The sequence below is a fragment of the Andrographis paniculata genome, unplaced genomic scaffold, assembly GCF_009805555.1.
Source record: "Andrographis paniculata isolate CXL003 unplaced genomic scaffold, ASM980555v1 Contig37END, whole genome shotgun sequence".
Taxonomy (NCBI): domain Eukaryota; kingdom Viridiplantae; phylum Streptophyta; class Magnoliopsida; order Lamiales; family Acanthaceae; genus Andrographis; species Andrographis paniculata.
Window position 1 is genome coordinate 932,174 of NW_026137570.1, and position 14,121 is coordinate 946,294.

At 28.7% G+C, this 14,121-nt stretch overlaps 2 protein-coding genes across 2 annotated transcripts; both read right to left on the minus strand.

The window, feature by feature from the left end:
- Window positions 1-4,494: 4,494 nt before the first annotated feature.
- On the minus strand, window positions 4,495-6,725 carry LOC127250725 (acyl-CoA-binding domain-containing protein 1). Its single transcript, XM_051274145.1, has 4 exons — window positions 6,573-6,725; window positions 6,057-6,174; window positions 4,881-4,943; window positions 4,495-4,800 (listed from the first exon to the last, which is right to left on the minus strand). The coding sequence occupies exons 1-4, from the start codon at window positions 6,582-6,584 to the stop codon at window positions 4,718-4,720; spliced, it is 276 nt and encodes a 91-aa protein (XP_051130102.1). The 5' UTR covers window positions 6,585-6,725; the 3' UTR covers window positions 4,495-4,717.
- Window positions 6,726-8,611: 1,886 nt separating this feature from the next.
- Window positions 8,612-12,590, minus strand: LOC127250592 (anamorsin homolog). Its single transcript, XM_051273955.1, has 8 exons — window positions 12,104-12,590; window positions 11,327-11,474; window positions 10,698-10,855; window positions 10,543-10,620; window positions 9,988-10,147; window positions 9,756-9,889; window positions 9,375-9,449; window positions 8,612-8,909 (listed from the first exon to the last, which is right to left on the minus strand). The coding sequence occupies exons 2-8, from the start codon at window positions 11,463-11,465 to the stop codon at window positions 8,871-8,873; spliced, it is 783 nt and encodes a 260-aa protein (XP_051129912.1). The 5' UTR covers window positions 11,466-11,474; window positions 12,104-12,590; the 3' UTR covers window positions 8,612-8,870.
- Window positions 12,591-14,121: the final 1,531 nt, after the last annotated feature.

Genomic DNA, 14,121 nt, shown 5'->3' on the forward strand with positions numbered 1-14,121 from the left:
TCTCTCCGCATATAGATACAGGGATGTGTGTATGTATATAAGTATATTCCAATTTTTGGGAAGATACAGTGAAGGATGAGTATGACGACTGTTGGGACGAAAAGCGTGTTTTGTGGAAATGGATCCTGATCGTTGATCGTAAGGGTTTCAAATGGACGGTGGAGATCTTTCTGGTGTTGAAAATTATTTTGTGAAATAATTTAAGAGAAATATTCTCTCTGTGATCCTTTTCCGTTTTTTGGCCCGTTATAATTTTTTTATTTTTATAAATTTATCAAATTTTAAATCTATTTAATAAATATAAATTAATTTAATTAAATTAATGTATAATAAAAAAAAACATTAATGACATAAGTTTCTTAAACAATAACTTTGTTTACTTGTGTTTTAATAATACAATTTTTTATAAATAATTATATATATTAGCACAATATATAAAATAAATATTTTTTATTTATAAAAAATTAATAATTGAATACAAAATATTAATTTTTATATTATCGGCTTTACTAATATTAAAAAAATATTCATTCAAAAATCAAAATGAACAAACTAACCCAATTAATACATTACAAATTACCTTTTTTAAAATATTATATAAAAATATTTAAAAAAGAAAAAACTTGAATAAAACACCGACATTATAGTATATTTATAATTTAATCCTCATATGAAATTGGAAATTTAATTATTTAAAATGGCACTACTATTTTAATTTTTAAAAATAGAGAAAATGTCATCACACCGACATTATAGCATATTTATAATTTTATCCTCATATGAAATTGGAAATGTAAATATTAAAAATGATACTACTATTTTAATTTTAAAAAATAGAGAAAATGTCATCATCCGTGACGTGATGGAAATGGGTCTGACTAAGTTGAATTTTTACAAAGGCTAAAATATTATTTTAAAATTAAATATAATACCAAATACCAAATACCAATAGAATTTGTACTCGTCAAGACTTAGGATAATATACATAAATGAAAGTTTTTTTTGTTTGTTTTAATTTTAAAATAAATTAATTTAGAGATGTCGTTTACTAATTTGAGTTTTTAAAATTTTTTAAAAGAACAAAGAAAATCAGTATTTGATATATAGAGTATTTGGTAAATAGCATTTTAAACCGTTTTTAACTTATATCGAATTCATTAAACAATTAATTTAAATGTTTAATAATTTTTTTTCAAATAGCTTATTTAACCAAAAAAAAAAAAAAAGTAATTTGTGAAAAATTATACGTTTTATATTAGAATTTTGATTTTTTTTTCTTTTCTTATTTGTCTTTACACCTTACTATATTATGCAATTTCTTAAATATATATATATATATATTATAATTCACATAACATAAAAATAATATTGTTCGAAACTTCCGTCTGTGGATAAAATTTAATAGTGTTTTTTTTCAAACAGTTTGAGCTTTTACGTAAAACTGTCATTTTGCGCATCCGACATAATATTAGAGCTTGAGATCTCGAGTTCGAGTCTAATAAAAATTAAGTTAATTGAATAAACTATTTATATCAATATATTCATATTCCTTTTCGGATTTTATTTTTTTTAAAAAAAAAAAACCTCTGAAATTAAAAGTGTTTGTCTTAAGTAATTTTAGGATGGGTAATTGGGGAAATCTCCCAATATATGCGCCTAAGTGAGAACAAAACAATTTGTGTCTACGTGATTTATAGGCCGAAATATTACAATTGGTATCAGAGTCGAACCGTGACAACGATTCGAAATGTTAGACTAGTATTGTTAAGTTATACTAATATTTAATTAAAATGTGTCACATTCCACTTCAACTGAACAATATTATATATGTTAGCTAGCCTACATTGAATCTCTTAAAACTGAGCACACGGAAGCTAAAGATTAGTAAATCTAGGAAAGATTCGTGCCATTTTTGCAATATCAATAAATAAATCTTGCTTCAATAAGCATCTTATTGCTTATTTTATATACATAGGCTTTACAACCTATAGTTATATTATATAAAAATTGGGTGTGTTTAGTTGTAAGATTTTAGATTTGAGTTTTTGGTTTTGAATAATAATATTTTGAATTGAAAAAATTATTTGATGCGATATAAATATATATTGATGTGATATTTTGAACGTAAAAGTTAATTTTAATGTAATATAATAAATAAATAATAGATAATTGATTTGATATTTGGAGGAAGTTGGAATAGTAAAATCGAAAATCAAATCTCACAAGTAAACACACCCATAATTTGTTTACATCTTCTATTATACTGTATAAATATGTATACTAAGATTAAACCGGAAATACAATATATTGTATGATATTATATTATGTGCTATCAGAATATATATTGTATTTTATCATGTACTGTCGAAAATATGATATCTTCCTTTTATATGTATATATATACATGCATATGTACATTTCTTGCATATATATACATATACATGTAAAATGAAACTATTTCTAACATAACTAATGTGAACTAATTGTAGCAACCAAACCAACTAAGTTAGTTAAACCAAAATAGCAACTCAAAATCAAACCATTCTAATACTAATAATAATAATAATACACACAAACACAAACATATGCATACCTATATATATACACACAACTTAACTTTTAGAGTATGTTCTTGATACAAAATTCTTCAAAGCTTTTTTTCGACACTTTCGTCCCAAAATGGCGAAAGGGCCGTCGCCCGTAATCCCACTAATCCTCTTGGTAGCATTAAGCCTCGCCCTCCGCGGATACTCTTTTTCCATCGAATTTTCAATGGAAGAAGCAGAAAATGCGATCTTTCTATGTATTTTGTTTGTCCCAATTTTGATACTCATTGCAATGTACTCTACACAACGACAAATTGTTCTACCGGTAGGGTTAGTCCTTGCAATGTATGCGGTCACTACTACGCTTCTCGGCCCGTTAATGGTGATTTTGATGATGTACTTAGGTTGTGTTTGGTTGCCGTCTTTTAAGTGCAACGGGGAAGAGCTATGGTGGGCGGGTGTGCTTGTGTTCGTATTTTTTTTGGGACAGTGGATGTTGTCTGAACAACCGTGGACGGTGTTGGTGGCTTTTGCCGTATTCATTTGCTATAGATGGATAGCGAAAGAGGTTTTCTAATCGATGTTTTGTTTTGTGTTGTTTAAAAGAAATTGTATATTTTGTATTCAATTATCGATTTGTCTTATCACTTTTATCTTTAATCATATTTCTATGATTTATTATAGATATATGTTTTTATTATTATTATGTGTTATTTATTGAATAAAATAGTTGTTGAATATTATTTTTTATGTAAAAGAAAAAATATACTCTCCTTTATTTTCTATTGGATTATTTCAAAATTATTTTATTTTTTCGTTATTATTACAAAAATTTCACTAATTTTTACGGCAAAAAAATCTTTTATTCATACTTTTTACCAACTATACTATAATATTAATATTTCTTAATTTAGTCCTCAACCAAATAAGACCATAATTTTGAAACGGAGTATGAAATTTGTTAAATAATTTGACAAAAAAATAGTAAAGTTAAAAAAAAAAAAAATGGAAATTAATTATTATTTGTTAATATAAGAATAATAAAAATTTTAATGAATAAAATTTTCTGTTATAAATGCATAAGTTGACAGCCAAAAATAGAACAGTGATATAATTATTGGTGTGAGAAAGTGAAAAATGAAAAAGAATGCGATAAGTTCTATTCCACGTAAGAAAATCAAAGAATTCTTACCCTCCTTAACTGATCCCATTTACTATTAAAGAATCAATAGGATTAGATTTGGCTCAAGTAGACTTATATATAATCAAGATTGGAAAAACTCTCAAAAAACAATTCTCCCTTAGTTAATTCAATTTTTGTTCTTCAATTCTTTCGAAACTTCCAAATTTTTTAGTTTGGATTGCCGTTAAATCTTTGATTCTAATCCATTCCTTTTTATCCTAGGAAAAAATAGGTAGCATGTCGAATTACTGCAAGGAGATTGCATGCAACCCAAAACTTGAAATCCAGGCTTATTTAAAATCCGTTATTTGATTTTGATATGAACATCTCGATTTCAATCCATATTCCCCAAACAATAATTTTGACAGACAAGAACATATTTCTTTTTACAAGATATCATATCACATTCAAATTATTATTCAAACCAAACCAAATTTAAATAAATAATAAAAAATAAAATAAAAGATTGCCAAATTAAACCATCAACAATCTTTCTCTCGACATAACCACTCCATTAAAACCATCTTTTAGTTAATTGGTTGTCTCTTCCTAATCAATTCACCCTCTTTCTTTCGATGGGTTCACTTGTACCAAATATATATCACTCTCATTTTCTATAATTCTATTTTTTAGTATTATTTTTCTGCAATTATATTTCACTCTCATTTTCTATAATTTTATTTCTTACCATTATTTTTCTGCAATTTTATTCTCTATATCAAAAGAAACCTAAAAATATATACGTATAATCACAGCATGAAAAAAGGTCCAAAACGAAGGATACCTTAAAAAGCAGTCATCAGCAGAGTTGGATTTGCAAACAGACTGACAGGAAAAGGGTTGCCTGTTGTCACCACAGGCCACACAAAAACACCATAAGCATAAATATAAAACATAGTACAAATTATTGAAGCATTTCAGAAATGCAATTTTGATTCAATCATGGTAACACATTCCTGTATTTTCTCGATCTCAATAAAAATTAGCTCTAAGCCGCAGCTGAAGAAGCTTCTTCCAGCAACTGCTTCACCTTGGTGATGTAATCACCCATGGCTTCCTCCTTTGACTTTCCTGTGATTATATAAGAACGCCTTTGATTATGTAAACCGTATGGATAAAGGGAAAGCAAGAGTGGATGTAGAAGAGAAGACCTTCAACAGCCTTCCAAGCATCCCACTTTGCTCTGTCCCTCATGTTGAAGATACCGGGACGGCCTGCAATTGCCCAAAGAGTTAATATAATACGAATTTCAGCTAAAGATCACTTGTTTTTTGTTTCCTTTTGTGTTAGATTTGTGTCAAGAATCCGAAGAGGCAATTGAAGTTAGGCCCTTAGGGGTGGCGACAAAATGAGTTGGGAGATCAATTGAAACTCGATTAAGACAGCCCATATTTCTTTATTTCAAATTTTAGTCACTCAACATGTTTTCATTAAGCTAAAAGTATATGGCCTTATAGAGAATCGATCATCATGGAACTAAGTACTATATCAACATTCATACAAATAAATTGTGACAGGATGTGAACAAAAGTTTCCAAATTTTATTCAAGAAATGGGGGAATGATAGATCATAATCAAATTTTATTCAAATTAGTCAAAATTACATGTCTTAGCCGCATCAGTTAGGAACAGTAACTCTACACTAACATAATATTGTCTACTTTGGTCAAACTAACACGGGTTTGCTTTTGAACTTTTCTAAAATAGGCATACTATATGGAGTTTGATGTTAACTTATAACCAATAATTCCTCCCAACATATTCTCCTCTCAAACCAAGGACCCTCTAGCGATACTAATGCCTAACCATAACATCTGTCGGGACATATCGTCCATCTGACCACCACAATGTCAAGAAGACTTACAAAACACCAATTGTAGATTCCCAATCATAAGATCAAGTTTAGTGCTTCCTACAACAAACCCGATTCACCAAACTTTGACTCAGACATCAGTTTGATAGGACTTATTAATTACACACTATACTGTCCGATTTGGATTAAATTCGCACGAATTTGCTTTTGCATTTTTTCATAATGCCTCGTACTATGTGTAGAGTTAGATGTTAAGTTATAACCTATGTTTTTGTACTTTATTTTTTTCGGATGTGAAACTTATAGTTTGTTTTCCCCAACAACAGCCTTCAGAATAAGTTATCTTTAATTACTAGTTTTATTTCATATCATTCAAATTAAGTGTCCTAATTAATCTCTTAGCATTCAAAATCCAACACAGATCTCCCAAAACATTTTACAAGGCAGACATGTATGTATGTATTCAATTGTATTGACATAAATACTGAGTTATAGACAATGAAACTGTACTCACTTGTGTTGCAATCTCCAACTGTGGCTTGCTTGTAAAGTCCATACAGGATGAGTTTGTTCTCGTTGGTGGTCGACTCAGGCAAGGTCTTCGCCTTCTCAGCGTGCTCCTCAAAGTCCTCCTGAACACCCAAATCAAATCCACCGATCCAAATATTAACAACACAATCAATGTTCTTATCACACAAATCTGCAAACAGAGTGAAGGCACAGATCTCAAATCTTACTTCGCGAATCGCACCAATACTGATTCATAAATTTCAACCGATCAGATTATACAATCAGAATTAAGCACGGAAACAGCAAGTAATACGGATCCGAGCAATTTCACTATTCATTCAGCGAACTAGCAAAGAGTTCTGCGCAGATCTAGCGACACAATTTAAACCAAAATCGCTACTAGTAACTCAAAAAATCGGACACAGAGGAAGAATAAAAGCTTCAAGATGTTCAACTAGTAGTAGTGAACAGCGGGAACGGCGAAATGTTAACTCGATTACAGTGGATTGAGGAAGAATACCTTCAAACCCATGGCGAATTGAGAAATCCCTTTTGCAAGTGCAGATGCAGCAGTGAACTGTGAGGAGTATTATCAGTCTGTAACTCCCAAATGCATATAAATATGAAATTGCTTGGCGGAGATTTCAATGCTGATTCGACTTTGCAGTATTGTTATTATTATTATTAATTTATTATTATTATTATTTCGAAATAAAATATCAATATAATTCTTTAGATAGATAAATGATGTTTTGATCGTGTTTACTATGTGATTTATTTATTTATATTTTTTATTATAAAAATTATTATCTCATGATTAATAAAATATACTTCTATATTAAAAAATATTAATATGTTATTGTTAGAAGTATTATAATTTATATATATATATGAATTTATTTTAGTATAGTATAAATTTTTTAATAGTATGGACGAAAAAAATTAAAAAAAAAAATACATTAAGTTAAAATAGAAAAGTATAAAATTATAAAATAAAAAGAAATTTTAATAATATATAAATAATATCCCTTTTGTGTTCAAAATATGAGATTTTTTTTATTATTTTGATTTGAAATTTTTTTTATGAGTATAAAAAATTTTGTTGGTAATATAAAAAATAATATTTTATATTAATATTAACTTGTGTTGAATATATATTTTAAAATTACATAAAAATACAATTATTAAAAGGAAAATAGATTGATTGACAAAGTGAATAAATTGATTTTGATTAAAAAAAGTATTAAATTTCAAATAAAATTGAATATTAATTTAATGATCTCGAGTAAAGATAAATAAGGATAAATAAAAATCTCTCTTAGTTTAATAATTTTTGATAGAGGGCTTAAAAGTGTGGTGGCATAATATAAGTGGAGTTAGGTTAGTTAAGTAGGCCGGCCCGTCACGCTAACCACGTGCATTTATTATCCACGATGTCGTGTATATATTATTGCTATCGCTTCGGATAACGTGGATTGATTATTTATTACTTATAAATTATTCATTTTTTTTCGATTGGTAGTAGCTATTTTATTTTTTAAGAATAATTATATTTTTAAACTTTTAAAATTTAATAAATTAATTATCTTAATTTTAATTTAAAATTATTTACATTATACTCCCTCTATCCCACATAAAATACACTTTACTTATTTTATATTATACAATAATTTACCTAAATTTTTATTTATATACTTCCTCCCTCTATCCTACATAAAATTAGAGCCCCAATACGACAACTCGATACGAAATAATTGAATTTTGGTCAAATATTTAACTTGATTATGTATACGGATTGACACGAACCCTATAATATATTAATATTGATTAATATATTCATTATATATGTAAAATAATCATAATTTAATAATTTTTTCATAAATTAAGTTAAACTAAGTTCAATTTTAAATAATTCAAACCTAATTTACATGCAAACCAATATTAACTAACATAACAACACAACAAATAATTATTTAATTTAAATCAAAAAATTCGACTTAATTATGTATACAGATCAACAAGAGTTAACCCGAACTCGATACGATAATAAACGAGTCAGGTTAAAATTGAGTAATTTAACCCGTTTAAAATATTCAACCCGACACAAATAAACCCATTGCTAGCTCTACATAAAATACTCTCTGTTTTTACACTTTTTTTTTTTAATATTATACAATAATTTACCTAAATTTATGTAAACTAATAAAATATAATAATTATTTTTACTAATATACTTTTTAGTTATTTATTAATATCAACTAAGTGAGCTCAGACAAAGTGCGCTCAGACGTAAGGCAAATACATAACTCCTTGTGCCTACACAAAAACCCCAAAAGGCTAAAACAAAGATAAATGTTTTTTTATTAATAATTATTTTTATTAATATTTTTTTTTAACGTCATAAAAAAAGATAAAAAAAATGGATAAATGCTGGATTATTATCAGTCCACACTTTCGGATTTTCGAATAACGACGACATGTTCCCACATTATTGAAAAAATAAAAAGAATAAAAAAGATAAATGCTAGATTAGCATTCAACTCAAATATAATGCAATCATATGTTCTAAATGTAAAAGCTGAATACCAAATTGGTACCACATGTTATACAAACTATTAAATTTAAATTAAATAGAAGTTATATATATAATATAACAAAGAAGAAACTGATCTGAGATTAAAGATAGCTAGAAGTCTGGGACATAAATTAAGCAATATGGGTAGAAAACTCGAGCCGTGATTATTTATCACCGGATAATTTGGGTACCGAATACACTTCCAAGACTATGATCAGATGGATTTCTTGAAGACGGGCCTGATTATATGTCAGCAGTAAGAAAATTCCCAGATAATGCCACCTGCACAATCAAACCGCAGTTAAAATTACATTACACACTATTTAACGCGAAATAAGTATTGTATCACTATCCACAAATCTTATTTTTCGTTCAAAATATCAAGTTCAAACACATATTTTTTTATTTAAAATACCACAGCCAAAATATATTGTCCATCAAAAAGAATTCCGATTCCAAAATACCAAAAGACACCGTAGAATACAAATAAATTATCCAAAACAAACATGAAATTCAGTTGAAACTCTGGATTTTGAGTGGCTCGAAGGTCAAGCAGCTATTTTGAAATTACAGAAAGAACAGCAGCAAAGATGACATATGGATATATATATATATATAAATATATATGTACACACAAAGCATGTGTATATTCAAGTCAGGAGAAATAAGAAAAACACCCAAGCACACAAGGTGCAGTCGACATGTAACAAGCAAAAGAATAAAAAAGTGCAGAATTGCGGTATATACCTTCTCACCCAACTTAAATGGAGGAAGACCCTTATAAGGGCATGTACCGCATCGAAAAGCATCACCAAGGCCGCACTGCCACACAGCATCAAAGAGTAAGGACTTGTTTACCGTAAAAGATTAGAGTCGGTACAATGATTGCAAAATTAAGCATAATTGATCCTTTTTAGTTTGGTGGGATAAAATTACCTAAAATCAAGATTTGTGACAAAAATCCATTTATGCCTTCTACTAATAATTAATTCAAAATTAATTATATTCAGAAAAAGATTATGATCATTTTCCTAATACATGCAATTCAGGGTATGGTCATAAACTAAACCTGCAATCCCCTCTAGTTCAGACACGTGTTTTAAAACCAAATAGAGTGATTAGACGTACATTTCCACAAGCTGATTGAGGATTATCCAGCTGGTCCATAGTGAGTCCAAGTTTCTCGACTTTCGCCTCGGCTTCTGCTCTCCCACAGACGCAGTTTTTGCAGGCTTTCCTTGTGCTACTGATTTCACAATCACCTGCAGCAGAAGTAAATTTTTATATTTTACCTTGGGAAGACTACCAGCCACCAAGCGTTAACAGTAATTTGATTCAAAATAAAATAGTGAATATAAACCTGTTGGAAGCTGGGGCTTCTTCAAATCTTCCTCGCTCAAAAGGCTGTCCTCATCAATTAGATCCATGTCATCATCTATCTGAACTTTGGGAAGAACTTGTGAGGGTTTTTTAATGGAAAATGAGGACCCAATCTTCCATGAGGGTTTCTTTCCGACTATCTGTCCACATAAGTCCAAAATTCAATGTTCAGATTCCAAGATTACAAAATTAGCATATAATGGCAAAGCATGAAAGCAACCAGCTCAAGCGCCAAATAAATAAACAATAATATCGTGTTAGTTAACTAGATCAAAGCAATCACCCAAAAGCATAACAACAGAGGAAATGTTTTTATGTTTCCGACAAAAGCCTCATCCCCATATTAAAACAGTTTCTGCAGCCTATTTTCATGAAAGGATTTTGATACTAAGAAGAAGCATGTTAAGACATACAGGAGATAGGAATAAGAATACATAATTGATATAATAGGATACTCAAATGTCAAAATAGTTAAACCATTCGTTTTGGTTCTAATGAATAACAAAACAGCCATATATATTGAGAGGAGACATACCCCTAGAGGTGAGCTGCCAGAAGATTGTACATCCAGAAATCCAGTAAGTAACAGCTTACGCTCAAAAGAAGTGTTTTCCTGCAAGAGAATGCACTTACAGATTTGAAACCAAAAGATAATTCACAATTTAAAATATTACACCGATAGTAGATTACCTTTTGCCCCAATGCAGACTGAGAAGTATAGAGAATGATGGTTCCACCAGGCGTTAAAACTCTCGAGACATTTGCCAGTAATTGATCACTTGGAAATTCCGATGAGTTACATATTGTGACAACAACATCTATAGATGAAGGCTCCACAGACAAAAGACCTGCCATAGGATATAGATGAGTGAAAAACACATAAACAAGTATTGCTACATATCACTTCATTGAAAAACAACAAAGAAAGATTAATTTCAAGAGAATAATCTATGGTATAGACAACAATTGCTACATACAACCATTATTAGAAACTTAAATAGCAATAATAAAAGCAAATCCTACAAAAGTACAACATATATAATAAGAGTTATTCACCATTAGGAACACTTACAAATTCCAACTTGTATTATAACTAATAATATGAATAGTTACATCAAATACACCATCAAGAAACATCAACGGTTATAACGATTTCACAAGCTGCTCTAGAATAAGGCAAAACAAAAGGCAATTTATCAAAAGAATTGCAATAAAAACCAACAAGAAAACTGCTATAAATCAGCTCAACAAAACAACAATAGAATAATTCCCAATGCAAACTAAACTGCTCGGATCATAATAGAGAGCCAAGAGCTTACTATCTGATGAAGCTTGAGTGATGATCAGTGGGTCGATCTGCTCAGCACCTTCTTGCCTAACCACCTTAAATGCATCAACAATGGCACTAAGAGACACGGCTACTCGATCCGTGATTGCCAATATTTTATCCTGCCCCATTTCAGCTACCTACACAGTCGATCGGGTAGTGAAAAGTAGTTAAAAGATACCTAATTCCTCAAGAAGCCATGTTAAAAATATTAGGAAAAAAGCATTAAACCTCTCAGACATTCAAAATTGGTTTTCACAAATCAAGTATAAGCAATCAAATAAAATTACAAAACTAATAAATAAATTTGTGAGCCTACTGCAAATCATATCCAAAATAAACCCCAAATTCCCTATTAACACAGCCAAATTGAAAACCCTAAAAAGCATGTTCTGATAAAAACTCTTTGAAAAAAACAAGTTAGAAAATTACTGCCTAGACTCAAAAAGCAATCAAGAATCCACAAGGTATTGGATGAATCAAAGATTCAAAGCTATTGAATCTTCGCGTGTTGGAGTATAGGACGCAGAATCTTCCTCGCAGACTCCGATGTGATGTTTCCTTAAATCTCACTTTCTAGGTTTATCCTAATTAACATATATTACAATCGAAAATCCAAACCTACGACTCTAAACAGAAAATCACGAATAGTGTACGAATCGATGAGGTTCGGCCGAAATCAAACCGTTCACAACGCAAAACATGCCGGTATCGAATTGAAAATAACAAAACTAACAGCAAAGAGGCCAAATTAGAAAGATCCTTAAACCTGAAAACTTATCAAATTCTCTGGCGGTTGGTCTGAAGGAGACGACGATGAACTATTTAGCGGTGCTTGTAGTAGAAGAAACCCTTGTCGTGTAAAAAAAGGATTAAACAGAGGATTGTTTGGCTTTGGTTTCTATATATAATGATTTTATTTTATATATAAAATTAGAATAATTTGTTTTTTTAGCAACGACTTGAATGGTAAATTCAAAACCAAAAACAAGCAAACCCACAGACTAGAGACTAGAGTTGCCCATTCGTCTGGAACCGCCGGTTCGAACCGCCTGTTAGCCGATTTTTGAACCGGATGTACGGTTCGACTCGAACCGGAATCAACCGAACCAAAACCGTCGTGCCGACCGGTCGGGGTTTCGGTTTGTGATTTTTCAAATCGCCGGCGGTTCGACCATTAGAGGTTAGGTGAAGTGAGGAAGAAGAAGAAGCGGGAGGAGAAAGATGGGGGAAAAAAGAAAGAAAGGAAAGAAAAGATCTGGTGCGGGCTGCGGCGGCTGTGGTTTGTGGAGTCTCTGGTAGATTATTGATTTAGGTATCTGTCACCCATGGATTCTATTTATTTAATTTTAATTCTATGTATGCAATTGCTACATTAATTTTATTTTAATCATAATTCAATTTTTTACTATTATTTTTCGGGTGTGTTTGTTTGGAGGTTTAGATTTTGAGTTGAAATTTGAATAATAAAAATTTTGAATTTGAATAGTTGTATGATGTGATATAAATAGGTGTTATGTTTTGAATGTAAATTTGATTTTTAGTATAATATAAAAAATAAAAAATAGGTGTTTGAGTTGATATTTTTGGGGGGAAAAAATAGGATGAATAGTATAAATCCAATCCAATCCCCCAAACAAACACACCCTTCAAATATTCAATTTTTCTCATTATTTTAAAATACTTTTATTTTTATAATTTAAAATATTTTTTGAAAAAAAATTGTAAATTTAATTTTGTAATATAATATAAAAAATAAAAAATAGGTATTTTAATTAGATATTTTTAAAAAAAAATAAAAATTGATAAATAGTTAAAGTCTGTACAAAACCTTCAAACAAACACATTATTTATAGATTAATAATAATAATATATTTAAGGGTGTGTTTATTTGGGGGATTTGATGGGATTTATATTATTCATCCAATTTTTTCCTCCGAAAATATCAAATCAAACACCTATTTTTTATATTATACTAAAAATCAATTTTACGTTCAAAACATCACATCCACACTTATTTATATCACATCATACAACTATTCAAATTCAAAATTTTTACTATTCAAATTCCAACTTAAACTCCAAACTCTCAAACAAACACACCACTTAAATGTATTATATATGATTGGATTTTTATAAAATAAAAATAAATAATTATTAATGATATTGAAAAAATAATAATATCATATTATTTTTATATTTATATTTTAAATTTTATAATTTTTATTATATAATTATATTTAATTTAAATTATTTTTATTTAATATATCAATATTTTACAATTTATTTTTAGTTAATTAATTTAAAATTTAATTTAATTATTTATTAAATTTAATTTTGTTATGCAGTAATAATCTAATTAATTATTATTTATATAATTTTTACCTAATAAATAAATATCTAGATAAAATTAAAATTAATTATCGGTAAATAAAACTAAATTTAAAAAAACTAAAAATAAAAAGGAAAATATAAAAATAATATATACATATAAATCGGAGTTTATAAACCATAACTAAAATTGTCAAATTATTATCAAAACCATTATTCGAAAGTTTCAATTTCAATTTAAAATTTTGACAAATCGTAACCAACAATTTAAATTGTTTAGACAATTCTACCAACTATGAAAAAATGATTAATAAAACCGACATTGTAATAAAATATTGATAATTATATTATAAAAAGGCATGTGGTTAGTCTATTTTATTATTTGAATGATATATTTTGTATATCATATTTACAGAATTAGTGTAATATAAAAACTAAAATTTAAATATTAAATTA